At 39.6% G+C, this 18,708-nt stretch overlaps 1 protein-coding gene across 21 annotated transcripts in view; it reads left to right on the top strand.

The window, feature by feature from the left end:
• Positions 1-5,670: 5,670 nt before the first annotated feature.
• LOC109628709 (RIMS-binding protein 2) overlaps positions 5,671-18,708 on the top strand; it is a 59,328-nt gene continuing 46,290 nt past the window's right edge. For 5 of the 21 annotated variants that reach the window (XM_069510072.1, XM_069510068.1, XM_069510070.1 and 2 more), the window contains exons 1-3: positions 5,673-5,901; positions 7,163-8,137; positions 13,588-13,845. In XM_069510072.1, coding sequence (XP_069366173.1) covers positions 7,322-8,137; positions 13,588-13,845 — 1,074 coding nt within the window. In that variant the 5' untranslated portion in view covers positions 5,673-5,901; positions 7,163-7,321. Of the gene's footprint in view, positions 5,902-6,723; positions 6,802-7,162; positions 8,138-13,587; positions 13,846-18,708 lie in introns of all 21 variants that reach the window. The other 16 variants (XM_069510077.1, XM_069510087.1, XM_069510086.1 and 13 more) reach the window with 11 other exon arrangements.

Raw genomic sequence — 18,708 nt, 5'->3', positions numbered from 1 at the left:
GCTCATCTCTGCACACACTCACTCACAGAGGGAGACGAGGCTGTGGCTTAGGTCCTGTGTGTGTGTGTGTGTGTGTGTGTGTGTGTGTGTGTGTGTGTGAGTGAGTGTGTGTGTGTGTGTGTGTGTGTGTGTGTGTGTGTGTGTGTGTGTGTGTGTGTGTGTGTGTGTGTGTGTGTGTGTGTGTGTTCCGATCAGAAGACAATGAAAGTTATGAAGTTCTCAGAGAACAGAAGCTCTCTGAAAATGTTTACCGTTTAAATAATCGTCCACTCTTTAATTAATCCCACAAAAATACTGATGACTGACAAATAATATTGGATCAAGCACTGACTAAGTTCCACACAAACATTTTTATTGAGTGGTTAAAAATTCTGTTTGAAACAAGTTTTCGGATAATATTTGTCAAAAGACATAGTTGAGTTTATACCGGGGTCGTCTTTAAAAACATAAAAAATCTGTTTACTAACAGAATTAACTAAATACTATCTTCACGATTATTCAACATGTACAGTACATCCCTTGAAAGAAATACTTTTTCTTAACATTAACATTAACCATGCATTCTTGCACATTTTTATTAAATTTTTTTAAAGTAGCCGAATGTGTCTCAGTGTGCTTATACTCCAGGCATACAAGATAATCTATACTTCTGCAATTACATGTCATCCAACATGGAAAAGCCCTGGGCCTCTTTAGATTGTACAGCCGACTCACAGCGATTGCTTCCTCACACTAATCCTTCCTGAGCTGAAACGTGCAGGCTGTCTGTGGCCATTGTTACAGTTCTCCAGGACCAATTCAGGGCTCTCCTCTGCGATGTCACCCGCATCAGTAGTCGAGTCAAAATATGGGGGATTCTGTTACACGGAGCTAATTTGCTGAACCTCCAGGATACGATTGAGAAAACACAACAGACAAAGTGGCAGAACTACTAACCTCTGTTTATTTGTATAACACATTATCATATGCAGGAGTCATTCAGTGGGCTGCACAGAAATAAAATCATAAAAGGATGGACCTTTTGAAAAGTACAGAAATTGCACAAAAGCACGGATGATAAAACAGGAAACTCCTGATGAAATTGCAGGTTTTTGTGATTAAGTGAAGGCTTTATTTTTAAAGCAGTTTGGGGCAGATTTGATATCTATAGCAGGAGTTGGTACCAACACTGGGCAGCATAGTTTCTAAATGCCATTTAAGCCTGTTTAGTTTTAACTTTAGGCACCATAGCTCCATCAACTCCTACAGAGGATATGGAGGATATGACCGAGAGGGACCATGTATATAATAAAGGTTGTTCCCATTCATAGGCACCATTGCACCATTTGCATTTCCTGTAAAGAACAAGTGAAGTTGCTTATATTCAACGCTAAGAAGGTGGAATGTATAAATTAGTACTTGGTAGCCATAAGTTAATAATTTCTGTAAATTTTAAATCTTTAAATCTGCATTAAATGATTTTTGGTTCAAACCAAAACAGTCAGCTGAAATAGAACCAATGGAAGCTGCAGATTGGCTGATATTTCTTTATTACCAGTGTTAATTGGACTTCACTCCTTCGACACTCAAAGAATGAAGATGAATAGATGGTGGAAGTATACACAAGTTACGTAAGTATACATATAGGCAACCGGGCTTGTGTTTCTTCTTAAGTTGCCTTTGTCCACACATATACATATACATATACATATACATATACATATAAACATACATTTAAACATACATGTAGCATACATATACACATTCATGAATTTCTGTGAGAAATGTTTGCAAACTGTCTACTCTCAATGGGCAATTGTTCAAATTAAGGGAAAGAAAATTGATATGGTGACATCATATGTTGTTCATGCCATTGGATTCTATGTTATGCAACTCTGAAGGTGCACAGAGTTTGTGTATTCATATAGATCACCTATAGATAAACAAAGATGTCACAGAGTCCAAGACATGGGTTATCTAAACGCCTTTGTTGCATAAGATACAAGAGTCTTGAAATTGAACTTGACACAAGTAGTGCAACTTGACACCCTGAAACCTTCATTGACAACTTTTCTAAGTGGGTCACAAACAGGTGGTATTCAATAACTCAGGTACATACGTGTACTTCGAATGAATTATATATATATATATATATACGACAGTATTCTGAATTTATTTGACTATAGAAATAACTAAAAGCAGTCAGCTTTGTGTTTGAAATATGTGTTGTGTATAAACTTGATCTGACATGTTGTAAAGATCAAAGTAAAACATGCTGCTGCTACAGATTACGTAACCTTGACTGCATTATATTTATTATAAAGGGCACTGTAAGGAAATACCTATGTTCTAATACATTTTAATGTTTGGCCTTTATTTCTGTCATGCCTATAACAGGCAAACACATGACACCTGCCTCTTTGTCATTCTGCTTTTGTGAATGACACAACCCAAATAGACACAAATGACGCAACAAAATCTGAAGTGATCTGCTGAAATTACAGAAAGTTGAAAATATAATATATTCCTTTCTGTTTTAGATAATGGTGAGATTTTTTTACAAGCATGCTTCAGCTGCCACCATGGAACTGTTGGACACTTTTTTCACTTTGCTGGTTTTAGCATCATTAGTGGTGGTAACTACTAATACTTACCATAGTGAGTTATCAAGGTTGGGTGTGTCTCTCTTTCTCTCTCTCAGTGAGGTGAGAAACACACAGGGTTTTATTTATCTACGAGGTCCTTATTGGTCTTTTACCTTCTTGCATCACCTCACTGCTGTATTTTAATGTGTGATGTGATCAAACACACTCAAATATCTGGATTACACTGCAGGAGCCGACTGTTTTTACTGAGCTCAGTAAAACCAGTTCTTCTTATCATGCACCTGCAACATGGAATAACATACAGAACAATCTAAAGCTCGACTCATTTTTATCCTGAGGGAAAGTTTTTAATCTCATCTTATTTTACATTCAGCTGTTCTTGTTTTAGTAGATTCATTAACTTCAAAGTGAATATTACTGCATTTATTCCTGAGGCCTTTATTTTTGCTCTTGCTTTGGCTGTTCAGAACCTTTCACTGTTTCTTATTTGTGTTTTCTTGGTGTCTCAGAATGTTTTGTTTATCCTCTGTACTTGGCTGTACCGTAAATAAGAGTTGAAATAAAGATTAAATTATTAACATAGATAGGATAAATATGCATATGTCAGAATGTGATATATGAATTAGTCAGGACACACGCATTGGATTTGATAGTAGCTGTGTACAGAAGGTCAATAATGTGTTGTGTGTGAAAATATGGGTACAGAGATATGGTCACATCGTGTCCATGGCTTCAGGTCAGAACAACAGAAACAGGACGGACGCAAGACGTGTGTAAATGGAAACATGTCCAGAAATGTGGATGAGATATACTGTTGGTCATTACAGCATGCACATCTAGGCAGTTGCCAACAGGACAACAACAAGCCTGTTATCTCTTTGCAGGGATGTGTTTCATAGTATCAGTACTGCAGTTTTAAAAAATGCAAGCCGAAGGGAAAATGTGTTAAATGATTAAGCAGATTCAGCAGGAAGAATTCAAAAATGTTTCAGTGTATTTTCTCTCCCTAAATCTCTCTGTGTTTCTGCCTCTTTCCAACAGTCGGCCACACGTGAGCAGAAAGAGGTGGAAATGAGAGAGGGAGCAGCCCAAGGACACCCTGATAACAGAGAGTGGTATGTTAGATCTCTCTCTTTCTGTCTCTGCCTCTTTCTCCCTCACAATGAACACAGGCCGTTAGAGATGCTTCCAGCCGATGCACTTGCAGCACTGATGATGGTGAGAAAAAATAGATATAAAAGCAAGGTGCAGGGTGAATTCATGTTTGATGTTTGCTGGAAACACAAGGAAAAAAAACCCCAGAGGGAAAAATAAGTGTTCTGAGAAATGTGTCTTAACAGGTGTGCTGAGTAAATGCCACCCTGTGGTCACATTCTGTGCCCTTTGCCTCTGTGATGGGCTTTGGCAGAGTGACCGGGGATGTACATACCTTTGAGGATTTATACATTTCAATATCATTGTCTTTGCCAAACAATGATCTCTCAGAAAGAATTTCTCAAGGTCTCAAGGGTCATTAATACACTGCATTCTTGTGATGCACAAAATCCTTAGATATAACACTGGGTTGGTTGCAACATAAAACTGGGACTAGTCAGAATTAGCTTGTTTTGTTTGTGTGAACTGTCTAGGGATCATGTGGAAGCAGCTTGAAATTACATGTCTTAGTCTTTATATCTGACAGCTGCTGTGATAAAACATCATTACCTCAGTGGTGACTTTGGGCCTGTTTCCTGATCAGTGGACTGCATCGCTTTTCTGTCATTTCTGTCTTGATAATACTTCTGTACATCATGTGCTTCTCACAAAGAGCAACTTTGAACTATGACACATTTGACTTGTTTTTAACTTAATCTGTGTCGTTTGTCTGCTTTTTTTCTCTTTCCTGTTTGTCCAAATTCTGTGAAACAAGTGGTGTTTTGTTTATGTTTCGACACACACTACAGTTCATTCTCTCTCATCAAACACTCCGCTGACATGTGATACGGCACTGAAAGAAAGTATATAGGCAAGAGATGACATAATAAATCATCCAATTGAGTGTGTTAACATTGTAATCTATGGTGGGATTGGAGTATGTAGGACAGGAAACATTTTCACTAACATAATGAAAAACAGGAAAAAAACATGAGTGAATTTATACTTTATTAACATTAACAATGGCTTTGTTGTTTTTCCAGTTAGACTTAACAGTGTGACCGTGACTCAGCATAAATAATATCTATATATATTAATATATATTAATATATAATATAGGATCCTAACATAAAAAAATTAAATAATATAATACAGTTGAAAAAGATGAAAAAAGTATTTCTTTTTAAATTTACAGTAATGAGGAGAGAGAATGCTGTTAATTTGGATAATGTTTATTTCTGTGCATATTCAATTGCTTTTGGTAAGTGTGATGGACATGGAGAAGGATTGTATTGGGTCAATTTATCATCTGTTGATTATCTTTCCTGGAGATTTCTCATATGTATGTATGTATCTATTCATAAATGTATGTTTGTATCTATCTATTATTAATTAATTTGTGTGTACTTTGCATGCAATTATGACTTTTACTGATGTTTCTTAGTTTTTACCTAATATTTGCAACATTCACCAGTTTCTGGACTAATACATCTGTGAATCAAAACACGATACAAAGCTCCAGTGTCCTGAAATGTGCTGAACATCAATGAGTGGCTCAGGAGCATTGGGAGAATATGTCTAAAAGTTTTTTACAGCTTCTTTTAAGCTGAGTCCCCCTCAGATCCGAGTCTGAACATTTCTACATTAAGCCTCCACTCAACTGGTAAATTCTGCACTTCCAGCTTGCCACCACTAGTGGTCGCCCGACTCACACAAGTTGGTTGGACTCAATGATGATGATGCCTTCAGGGACAGTCGATAATGTTGAAATCATTATGAAAAACCCAACAAGTCAAATTAATCTGTAGCATAATTGCATCAAGAAAGAAAAAACATTTCATTACAAGGAATAGTGAGGACGGGAGGGGCCAAAATGACTAAAACTGTCGATTGAAAGCCACCACACATACTGTGAGCCATTGAAATGTACTGGGTAAGTTGTGTGCTGAGACGGGGGTACGTGAATGCAGCACAGTGGCCAGCAGAGTGACGGAGGACGCGGTGTGAGACTCTGCAGACGTAAACAAAGTGTCTGCATGGCTTCATGGACCTTTAACTCCACACCCCGGCCGCCCCCGTGTTCCCACACGGCGCATGATCATGGCGACAGCGGAAACCTCGGCTCGAAGTGACGGACTCCACCGATGAGAAGTGGAACGTGAGAGGAGGGTGCTGCTGAGAGGTGAGCGGAACGCTCGCAAACTTCACGGGGAGCTAACGGCGGCTAGCGCGGTCAGCTCGTCAGGACTTGTTGGTCGCGTTGTTAAAATAGCGTCGCCTGGCGTAAGCAGCGCCCGTTTGGGCGTGTGACGGTCCGCTGGAGTTAAAGTAGGTGATTAGCCATTTCCAGAAGGAGTCCCCACCCTGTGTGCAACATGAGCCGTGTGTGGGGTCCGCTGAGTGGGGCTGGTGTGGGTAGGAGTGATGAGAGCTAACGGTTCACCTGTTGCTCCCTCAGCTGGAGGTCAGAGCCCTGCTCCTAAACATGGCCTCCATGAACACTGAGAGGGGACAGGCTCTTATTGTGGTCTCGTGTGTGTAATGGTGATTAGTGCTGTCACTTATCATCGGGAGGTAAAGCTCATAAACACCTAGAAACACAGTCATGTCGAGGTTTCCATGGAGGCAGTTCAAATGTTCCATTTTATTTAGAGTATCACATCTCTGTTGTGTGTTTACTGTCCTGTCTTTCATAATTGATTCCCCTGATTGCCTTCATTGTTTTTTTCTGCATCCTCCTGATCCTCCTGAAACAGAGAGAGGCGATAATCATCTCAAAACTTTAGATCATAGTGTAAAAGTTCAATGTGTTTTTCGACAGGTTTTTTTTAACATTGTAAACATTTTATATATTCTAGACTCATTACACGTAAACTAAAATTGTAATCCTTAATTTGATCATTATGGCCTACAGCTCAATGAAAGCATCTCAAAATATGAGAATAGTTTATTATGAGTTTGAGTAAATTACTATTCAAACAATCTAAATACTATTTGTGTCTAGGTCTAGTTCAGTGCATTCAACCACAATCATGGGGTAGACGGCTGAGTTGACTGCATGTCCAGAAGACGATTATACAGGGTAAGCATTATATCGAAGCATATTCAATGAAAGTTGAATGAAAGGGAAAAGTGTGGTGGGAAAAGGTCCCCAGGCAACATGGTTGACAACAGCTTTGAGAAAATTGTCAACCAAAGCTTATTCAAGAATTTTGACTTTTGTGAGCTGTAAGCCATAATCATCGAAATTAAATCAAAATATTTCACTATACATGTGATGAATATATGAAGTTTCACTATTAAAGAAAGTATGTTTTGTTTTGTAATTTGTTGAGATGGATCTTTCACCATATTAGAAGCACTGTATTTCTAGTCAGTGCACTCAGCTAAAACAGTAACACCTTCTAATTTCTTTCAAACCCTCCACTGTCTCATCTTTCCAGTGTGGCCTGTGACCTGGTGTGATAACTGCATGCTGCATGTCTGTGATAACCTTCATCCATCACCCACCTGCACTTCCTCTCAACTCTGATGCATAGGCCTTTCTTTAGAAACGAATGTGTCCTGCCTTTCCTTGCATGTTGTGCTGTGAATGAGGCATCATGAGGACAGACAGGGATAACCCTCTGCCACTGTCATCCAAGAAATACTGCGAGAGTCAGGCGGACTATGGGCGAGAGCTTGAGAGGCTGCGTGCTGAATTGGAGAAGGAGAAGAGCCAGACGCAGCGGGCCCGCGGACACCTCAGTGTGGAGCTAAGGCGACTGCGAGAAGAAGCAGAGAGGGAACAGAAGAGGGCTGTGAGGGAGCTGACGGCAAGGCGCAAGGACTTGCACTGTAACAGAAGCAGGGGTTTTGTGGCTAAAGAGGTGAACAGTAAAGATACTGATCAATCCAGTAAGGATGAGTCTTCAGGGAAAGAGGCTTTTCCTTTGAGCAGAGGAGAAACCTATAGAAAGCTGGAGCTGTTGCTGCTGACACTGTATGAGGAGATAAATGGTGAGCAGGCAGTTTACAAATTGCATCAGCGGCAGGACATTGAGCTAGAAAAAGCCATTTTTCTCTGCCACCTGCTAGAGACCCACGGACGATTGTTGCAGCGGAGACAGAGAGCAGCACACCCCAGTAAAAGTCTCTCAAATAAGCCTACTCAGGAAGACGGCGATAAATCCTGTCAGAGATCTCAGAGTGCAGCCCACTCATCGAAGCAGAACAGCAAAGAAGATCAGCAAAAGCAGCCTTCAGGCAGGGACTTGTGTGAAGCTGACCCCAGCAACACTGCTGCAGTCGTGGACACCTGTCGGAGTGGCTCTCGGAAAATTTGTCACCCTCACAACACTCCCCATGCCGGCTGGGACGACCAGCCCCCCTCCTGCACTGAGTCCTCGCCCTCCAAATGCATGGAGAGAAACATGGAGGTAAGATATTTCATATTTACATATTCCTCTCAACAACCTCTGTTTTCCTGAAGGCTTCATATTGACCTGCAAACAAACAAGTTACTATTAAATTTAATGTTGCTCAACAACACATATTTGTGTCATCCCTCAAAAAATCCAATATTGTTTACATCCATGTTTACTAGTTTGCAGTCTCCTTCTTTTTCTTTAGCTATTTTTTAGTGTATTTCAGAAAATCTTGGCACCTGTAGATTAATGAAATAATGTGAGCCCACTGACAGGAGTATGTTCCCCATCACCCGAGTCCCCATATGCACTAGATCAAATCAAAATATATATATTAAAATTTGTTCAATACATACAACACAGAATCTAGATTAATTTAAACCATGTTCACTATAAATTGACTTGACATTTTTAGCAATAAATATTTATACTTTGGCCTCTCTAGTGAAGACCACAGATAATCCCCCCCCCCCCACTCAAACAAGGGAGGAGTTTATATTTTTATGTTTATAGTTTATACAGGAGAACCAAACACTTGTTGGCTGTGCAGGCTTATCTGTTGTCAATAATGCAAAGATGTTTAAAAGAAACATTTAATGGGACTTATGTGATTTTGTGTAAAAACATTTCCGAGAATCTCTGTTGTTGTCAGTGTTGTTGTGGTGGGTCATGTGGGATGTGAGCAGAGAGTAGGGGGTTATGTGCTGGTGCGTCATTTCTGTTTTTTGGAGTGGCAGAAGTGGGTCAATGTGCTCCTGTCTCCTAAATTTTAGATCAAGTTTTCAATGAGAGGAAAATTAATAATGAAAATGAAAATCAATAATTCATCAAAGTAAAGCAATCAGCAATGCCTACTTGCCCAGCTTCATTTTTGTCTCGTGTGTCTTTCACATCATTGAGAAAGCGTCACCCTTTGTTGTATGGATGATATCTAATATCTGATATCTCTCTATATATATACAATGTTTGTGCTATAGATAACACAAATGTTTTTAATTCCTCTGACAATTTGTGCTATACAGTGTTTGATTTTCAAAGTTATATATACTTTATTATACTAGCTGAACAAAAGGTGCATATGTAATTCAATAAGAGAAACATGTTTATCATAAAACATCTCTTAGCTTATTAAAATGTATGGCTTGACAAAACTTACAAACAAACTTAAGGAAGGACAGAGAGCTGTATTTGTATTTTGGCATTTGCGGGTTTCTTTGGAAAATATATAATTGATATTTCAGAGATGTCAATTTCTCTGTCCTAATTTGATGGATATTGTTCTTGTCAGTATATTTGACATCCAGTCTGCACAGTCACATGGCTAACAGTGCGGCTTTGTCAAAACTTATCAGTGTGATAAGATGTCAATACCACTGAGGCATGATGGATCTAGTGAAATGGATGAATGGACCTTTGAATTTCTGTGCAGAGGATATACTATTTGACATGAATGCTGACTGGAGGCTTCTCTTTGTTGAATGCTCAGTCAGAGTTTATATATTTAGCATAAGTGTGCTGTGTGAGCATGTGATGAGCACTGTTGCTGGTGGTTTCGCTGTAAGCAGCTCTGTTCCCAATCAGGAGAATTGAGTTCACACCAGGGTTGGTTCCAGTCTTTCAGCTCCTGAAGCCATGGTCTTGTGAGCACACAGGAATTATTAATGGAAAGGACTGAAATGCTGCGTTAGCACAAAATGAGAAGCTCATATCTGTGAGAGACAGGGGATATGTATAAGCTTGATCGGTCTGGTTGAGGCTCCTCATTTTAAAAAAAATCTAAATCAAAAACCGTTTCACAGCCTGTTCCACGTGTCACTGAGTGAACATTCTGTACATGACAGTTAATTCAAATCCATGTCATATTCTCACTTGGTTTGCCAAGTGTATTCAGAGTGACTTTGAACAAGTGATAGAATATTCAGATAAAAATGCATTTTCATTCATTTGTAACAGGTCCACAATGGCCTACAACAGAGACACAGGGACAATATATCAAGTAAACACACACATCTGCCCCCTGATCGAAGATTTATTTTATTTTTCAACTCGTAAAAATATTATCTTTGTCCCATTCCTAATGTGTTTACACAATTTTGTGATGAAAATAGTGGAACTTTTGTTTCAGCTTGCAACTACTGATCCGCTGATTTGATTCCTTAGACCCATACTTCAAATGGCAAATACTTTAAGTTGAGGTGTCCAAATTGATATTGGTAGAGAAAAGTAGGACAGTCTCAGCCCAGCTTGCTTGCTGTAGCCTGCTGTGTGGAACGGTACTTGGAATATCTGGCTGCAAATTGTTTCTTAAGCTCTTTTCAGACATGACATGTTCATTTCTGGAGCGTTCAGGTGAGGTGCGGTGTCTGGGTAGAGAATGCAGGAAGTATAAGTTCTGCTGCAGATATAACATGTCAAAAGCTGTTGAATATCTTCATCCTTCCAAGTTGATCTCTTCTTCAGCGTCTTCTACCTATTTGTCAACCTCTGCGACTGTATCTATATTCATTTATTTATATATTTTTCAGTTTTGAGTCTATTGTGTGGTAAAAATGTCATCAACACACCCACTCAAGGTGAATTCTCAGGACAATATCCTACTTCTTTCTCACATCAGCTCATTTGGAGATTCCCCTGAGTTTGTAGTAGGTGGCTGACAGGAAAAGCTCCAGAGGAAGGCTGGAGCTTCTGACTCTATTCGTACATATTCTCCCTCTGGATGCTTTCAGGAGACTATCCAGAGTTCAGTGCATGTCTGAATGCAGCATTAGGCTGACCCAACTGTGCTTGGATGTCATGAAGTTGTGAATAGTTGAGCAAAGAGTGTCTTAAAGGCCCAACACTCCTGCTTCAGGTTGCCACTGCGTCAGCGATGTTTTACTGGGACAGCAGGCCCTCATTCTCCATCAACTAATGTGTATTGTAGTGTGTGTCACATGTAGGGCAAGCTGGGCAAGTTTCCCTCATCCAGTGCTTTGGACATATTGTTAGCATTGTCTCCAACACCACACGAACCTTGGACTTGTCAATGTCCTACAGTTGAGACCATTGTGTCAAATGTGGCAGTTAGATTGTCAGCACTCTGGGGCCCTGTTATTTCTCAACAGTGTAAAATAATCTGTGTTGCTTGAAATCTTTGACAACCCACTGAGCAGTCAGACTCAACATTAACTTCAAGCTTAGTCAGTTGGAAAATTAATTGCTACTCTGGAATTGGCTTGTAGTAAGCTGTGTGTGTGGCATAACATGAGCTTTAACAAGTCTGGTAATGTGACTGAAGTATGGTCTACTTCTCTAAGTGTGTATCTTAAACTCTGGTAATTTATCAAATTTATTCGTTCCTCAACTACAAAAAATGTAAAAATTGTTGACAATAGAAAGTAGAGTCTGCAGGCTTGTGAAAGCTCTGCATTCTTGCTACACTAGTTTCATTATTCAAGTTTTAATTGTCTTGTGCAAGTTAACATAGGGTAAACAGTACAATGAAAAGTGTTCTCTGATAAGAAACGGGTCAGCTAAGCAGTGCAATTAGTGCAATATTTACATTACAATAAAATTAAATTTGACAGATCTCAATATAAAAATGTCAAATACATTCCTAAAAACGAAATACTATATATAGCCACTTGTTGTTTGTTGCTCTGAATGTTTTTGTGGTTGTTCCACCACTGCTTAGTTTAGCCTTACAAGTATTGCGGGTGCGGGTTTTCGTCTTCTTCAGTCACAGTGAAGAACTACCATGCCGACAACATGTTGTGTGTGTGACTGTGTCTTTGCTGCTGTGTGCACTATGGGAACCAGTTAAAAGGTCATCAATTATGGCCAACTATTATTACTGTTGGGTTTTGTATACACGCATGCTTTAAAATGAGCAACAGCCAAAGTAACGGTCTGTGCTTTTAGATAATGTATAGTTTGTCACGGTTGAGTGAGGATTTAACCAGATGCCTGAATAACCCCCTCTATCTTTTGGCTTGGATTCAAGCCACTGCTTGTTAATGGGATTCATTAGGCTGCCTTGCTCTTCTGATAGACAAATAGCTGGAGTACTGTATATCACCTGCTAGTAAAGAGGAGGGCAGTGAGGCCAAAATAAATCAGCATTAAGTTTAACACAGATTTTTTTTTGCTGCTCTAGACCTGTTTACACCATAAGTAGCATTCATTACCTTGTCAGACACAATTAGTTTCTATAGAAGACAACTGCAGTAAAACATTAGAAGTAGTCTGGACTGGACACACTTTCCCCCTGTCTGCCTCCTGCAGCCTGCCTGTGTTGCAGTGTGTACTGCCTCTTGAACAATCAATAGGCAGCCAACATCATTCCAGCGTCATCTCCATGGAAACGAGCTCTAGTCGTGGTAATGATTGGGCCCCGTCTCAAAGGCTGCCTTTTTGTGATAGGACGATTGAAGCAGTCCTCCCTACCCCCTCCTCTCAGCGACACTCGCCTCCTTACACACACACACACACACACACACACACACACACACACACATACACACACATTTTTCCCTTCGTCCTCTTTCTTCACCTTTATGGCGCTGTAACCGAGATAGGATTAAGCAGCCCTGTCGAGTCTTGTCGCATCTGGATCATATGCTTTTTGTCACAGCATCATCAATGAGGATGGACTCGCGGCTGAAGAGTCAACATGCCACCCACAGCCCAGTCTTACTGAGAGATTGGCAATCGGAGGGGAGACCTGTTAGTTCAATCCTTTTCTGGTATTTCTCCATCGCATCGTCTCTTCTTGTTTGCTATCTCAGTTGGGCCTACACGCGCTCTTTCAGCGTTATGTAGGATAGGAGCTGAAACAGTTTGTATTCTTCAATGTCTGGACAAGCACCTACGAAAAAGCCCAGGCGACCGAGCGGTAAGGCATGATGAAACATGCTGTATCAGAGTGGTGAGCAGATCTCCAAATCTGATTGCTACACTGTGATAAAGTCTAACAACGGGATGCTGAAGAACGCTATCGGGATGATGACATTCATCATAGTGAGAAACCAAGGCTAAAATATGTAAGATCCTTTAGAGCTGAATGTTATTTTTTCAAAACATCACAGTGAGAAGGAGTATGAGGTACTGTATAACTCCTGGTTTATATGTCACTGGCTTTATCTTGGATATGACACACTAACGCCTGTAACAGTCCAGCAGTGCCATTTTTGTCAGCTTAAAGTGCCACTGCAAAGTGAAGAGACTGTTTCGTTATTGAAAACCATGGCAAAAACAGTCCTTTGCTTATTTTCAGACACTTCACCATAATTGTGTAGAAAACTGCCATTTATAAACTGTTGGAGAACGGGAGGAACATCACATCTTTATCATTCTGAAGTCAACCTGTCCCAGCTGATCCGTGTCGTTCTCCTCCAGCAAATGAAAAGCCTGTGATGGCTTGGTCTTGGCTGGGCACCTCATATGGTCATATTGACCCCATCTGCACTGTTTGACTTCGACAGAGAGTGATGTATGACCTGTTCACTCGGCCTGAGCAGCCCGAGCCTGTACCGGCTACAGAAATGGAGGGCCGTGACGCCGAGGCTCCTGGACAGCAGCAGGAGTTTAGGAGGTCGGAGGAGCAGGTTAAGACGGAACAAGGGCTCTTGGACAAGGCAGTCCCAACCACGGCCACTATCACCTCAACATCACTCTTAGGAAAGAGGCATCATTCACTGTATGCAAACCTCAATGGCTTTGAAGTGGAAGGGATACGTAAGGTAAGTGTTCTGTGTCTTCCAGAAATATTCAAGATGGTTGACATGACACTGTTTGGGCCTGGAGACATAAGAGGTGTGCAGTCATTAGAGCAACAATCATTTTATAGTGTATTTGAGTATCACTGGAAATCTCAATACCATGGTTGTGGTTTTATGACCCTTTTTACACTGCAAAATTTAACATATTATCTGGTGCTTATATGAAATTTAAAGGAATTTTAAAGATGTTGTATTAAACTGAAACAGGTAGTTGGATTATTTATTGTATTGGATTACAGTCATGTTACATTGAACTAAAGTGTGCAGCATGTTTCCTGCATGTTTACTGGAACAGTGCTGCTGTAAATCAGATGTTTGGCAGGTATTATGCTGACCTATAACACCCTTGTTTCTAATTTCATATCCTGGTCAGACAGAGGAACCATTTAATGGTAGCAAGCCAAAAATCAATAGAGAATGTGTGAGACTTCCATGTAACAATGAGAAGACATGTCAGAACAACTTGCTTAAATTGCCAAGTACAACTAACAAGAGATATGCAATGTCTTTATTCAAACACATCTGGAGTAATTGATTGAGTGGTTCCTTCTGAACAGTTAAAAGATACTGTTTAAAGGTAACACACAGTGCCTTGGTACTGTAGACATAACGGGTCATACAGTGTTTTCATCAGAGAATGTGAAGATCAGCTCATGAATGCAGCATGAGGTGCTGTTTAGAAACCCAGCGCAATGTTTACCTTTTTATGCCGCCATAGTCAGTGGCCCAAAGCATTAAGTTTTGGGGTTGTCTGTCTCTCCATCATTATGAACACCACATCTCAAGAATGCCTCGAGGGTATTTCTTTGAAAATTATGAATGCATTATCTTAAGAACGCTTCTTGAGAATCCTATCAAATCTGGCACAAATGTTCAATTAGGCTCACGGACTAAGTGATTCGATTTGGGTGGTCAAAGGCCAAGGTCATGGGAGTCATAACAAATCATGATTTTGGCCTCTTGAACATAACTTAAGTCTGCCTTTAGGGAATTTCTTCACAGTTTAACCAGTTGTCACTTGGGCTAAAAAAGATTTCAGTGGTCAAAGGTAAATGTCACAGTGACATTACAATGGATGTAGACTGAAACAGCCCTGGTTGTCAGAGGGATAAAACCACAGGGCAGTAATTTTAGATTCCCCCCCCCTAGTGAAAACCCCTAATGAACTGTCAACACACAACCTGGGAGAGGATCTGTGGCTATAGGAGCTGAGAGGGAGCATTAAATGATGCATTAGAAGTTATTATTTGGCTGTGGGGCCGATACTCTTTGTGTATTATTGCACCGTTAATTGCTGTGGGGTACCACGGCCGTTCTTCTGTTTCCTTAATACAATAACAAGTGATGATTGTGTATGTGTGTGTATATTATTACAACAGGATACATCTTTATAAACATATAATGAATGCTAGTCCTCTGTAATAATAGTAAAACATTGTTATAAGAGGCTAAACGGATGTTATACAGCAGAAGGAAAGTGGGTAAAAATTGAATTCATGTTCAGCTAAACCCCACATGAACAGACTGGGTTATAAATAGAATCTTTATAAAGTAGGCTTTACTGTGTAAGTGACGTTATTCGTCCATGATCCAGTTTGGCTTCGGCCATAGAGCAGACTTACTCCATGTGTCATCCCATTCCTTGTATTCTAAAGCTTTTATCAACTCTTTTGGTTCGGTTTTTACTGGGAGTTTCTTGGGGAACTGTGTATGTATTAATTCTTATAATAAGTAAAGAACATTTAAATCAACATTCATTTAAAGATATTTAGACACAATCTTGGATAAGATGAGAATGAAGCATCAAGACAGACAAGTGAAAAACGTACAGTCTGTTAAGAATTTGAATATCCTGTCATTTGTAAATAAAATGTTCCCCCTGAAACTGTGTGGAGAGGTTGGTTTTGAAGTGTTGATAAACCATTTACTGTGTGATTAGTTTTATTTATTAACTTTTGTTATGTTTATGGGTTCTGGTACAAAGTCGTATGTCAAAATCAAACGTGTATGAAAAATAGATGCACACCCTCAGTTACAGGAAACGGGTTCTTGTTTCTGACTTACATGAAGCCACCCTGTGACTTTTAGTGTAGTGGTAGGAATGTATGCATGAAACAAGTTTGTAAGGACATAAATTATAAGTAAATACTCTAGTACTACTATTATTAATGCATTTTTAATTCTCTCATTCATAAAGTCAACTCCATTCAGCTTTTTGCTGACAAGACTAAATGAACAGTTGCCAAGAATCTTAGATTATCAGCTTTCACTTTCCAAGTGAGTCTGGATGATGACAATTGTGTCAAATTTATCACAAATGTGTTGTGTCAGCATTTCATTAGCTACTGTTGTATCTGTCATTTACAGTAGAACCATGACAGAGGGTGAATGTGTAGAGCAGTTGTTAATGTCAGTCTTTCTAAGACTGATGAGCTTGTTGAGTGTGTGGTCCTCTAGAATCTACACTCAACACCTGTCTGGATGCCATATGGCTGCTTGTCTAATGAATGTTGGGTTCACACAGTGTGAGTTCCAAATGGAGCTACTATACAGAGAAAAGAACAAAATCACTGCTCTGAATACATCATCTGATGACCCAATATGTACATAGCCTTCATCACATAGTTACGGCCCCTAAGGGACATTATGCAGCTAAGGCAAGGCAGGGACCATGAGAGAGCCTTTGGAAGTCTTCTTTTTTCAGTGTTGTATAAACTCTGTCCCAAGTTTAGCTTCATGCTAGTTTTGTTACCACCTCCACTGAGGCTTTGTTTTATCCCTGTCTGTTTGTATGTGAGCACGATAAACTACAGGATGGCTTACCATGAAAGAACCTGATCTGGACGAGGGGGCAGATCCTGACTGGTCAGACTGGTCAGTTTTTCTTGGGAGGACATATAAGAGTGTACTAATATGTTTGCGCTCTGGCAACACACTGAAGCTACACTTTGTTATTTCTGTATTTGTGCCGATGCTGCTGTTCACACAACTATATTTTGTTGATCCAGTCCGCGAGGGCATTTCCTGCCTTGTAAAATAAGAGTCGCTCAATCTTTTGACAGTCTTGTTACCTTGTCACCATGTCATTTCCTCAGCTGTGGATAAAATGGCATGACTGATGCTCAGCAGAAAAAATCTGGAGCACAATTTCTCACTGCTTAGAGAGGCTCTATATCAAGTGCAGTCAGATGTATCTAAGTTAAGGCCAGGTTTTCAAGTTCTTCTTTCATTTCCATAGTGGATCTCAGCAAATCAGATTGAGTCAAGGCCATTATCAAAGTCTATGTGGAGAAAATGTGTTTGCTGTAACATGTTCTCTGTGCGTTTGTGTGAGTTTCTTCTCAAAATGAAGACATACTTATCTGGTGAACTGAACCTAGCCATGCCTGAAGGCAAAGGTTTTGTGTTAATTCTATTGTTACAGAAATGTATAGCTGTGGAGGTTAGATCTTATTTTGTATATGAGACACACAGGGCTGATTAAACTAGTTGCATCAGAATTCTCAATCACTGGCACTGATGGTTAGAAGTTGTGGTACTGATCTATTGCTGAATGGCGAGTGCTGGATGTTTGACGTGCTGTCACCAGCTCTACAGGTGAAGACTGACCTAGTTTGTACCTTAGGGAGAACAGAAAGTGGAGCGGTGTGTCTGTGTAGAGCACTTGGCAGTCAGATTTTAGCATAACTAGCTCTGTATATATAAATCTCAAATTGGATGTTCTCATGCCATCTTTGCTCTACTTCTGATTAGGGCTGGCCAATTCAGTAAAAATGTGAAATGTGAAAATCCAAATAATCGTGATATTGATCTGAAGCTATATCACTCAGCCCTACTTCTGATGTAGCATGTGATGTTAAACCTGCATCCAGACAGAAATGTATAAAGTAGATAAAAGGGTTGATTTACTTTATATTGTTATTGTGATGTATTTCTCTATACAATTTTATACAAAACATATTATTATCACACACAATCCTGTAAGGATTTGTTTGGTTTTCTTTTTCATTCTGTTAAAATGCAATATTTCTACATAGCAAGTACTGTATATATTTTGCAGGACTTACATCAAGGGCAATAAATGATTTTTGTTTTGCTACATAAATCCTTATATGTTGTGCAAATGTGCATCATATTAAAAAGTAGGTCTGCAACTATTTTAACAATTTCTTCCACTGTTGGTTATTTTGATTGAGGTCAATCATCAGAAAATAGTGAAAAATGTTCATCTCAGTTTTTAGACCTCAGAAAAACTGTCAAAATTAGAATATCTTTCCTTCAATACATTTTTTATCAAAAGTTTGATAATTTTTTTTGTTAACTGAATATTACAACTCTAATTAAAATACCATAGTACTTGTTTGTTTTTGAACAATTCTAGTCTTAATTACATTGTGTAGGGACTCCTTTTAGCCCCAAGATTCTATTTGTGTGTGATGTGTGCGCGCGCACACGAGTGTATTTTATTGAGCAGCCATGTTATGACTTTTGAATAATTGATGGGGCAGTGAGAGGGGAATCTCTGGAGTGTTCGCCTCTCACCATATCCAAGCCCAAACATCACTGTCTGTTGTGTCTGGCTGCAACGAGGTGCAGAGTGTCTCTATGGAACAAGCGGTCAGACGTTGTGTTCATTGTTGCGTTCGATTGCAGTGGGGAGTCATGACCTTTAGGTATCACCGTCACACCATACACTGTATGTGTGACAGAATATAAATATAAAAGTGTCACTCATTGTTTCACGATTGTTAAGATTTGTTGAAAGTTGAAAACCATGTGAACATTCTCTGTTGTGCACAGGCTGATACATATGTGGAGTCCTCC

Source organism: Paralichthys olivaceus, chromosome 15 (genome assembly GCF_024713975.1).
Source record: "Paralichthys olivaceus isolate ysfri-2021 chromosome 15, ASM2471397v2, whole genome shotgun sequence".
In the NCBI taxonomy this organism is placed as follows: domain Eukaryota; kingdom Metazoa; phylum Chordata; class Actinopteri; order Pleuronectiformes; family Paralichthyidae; genus Paralichthys; species Paralichthys olivaceus.
The sequence above is the reverse complement of the archived record's forward strand: the minus strand, read 5'-3'. Positions and strand labels throughout refer to the sequence as shown.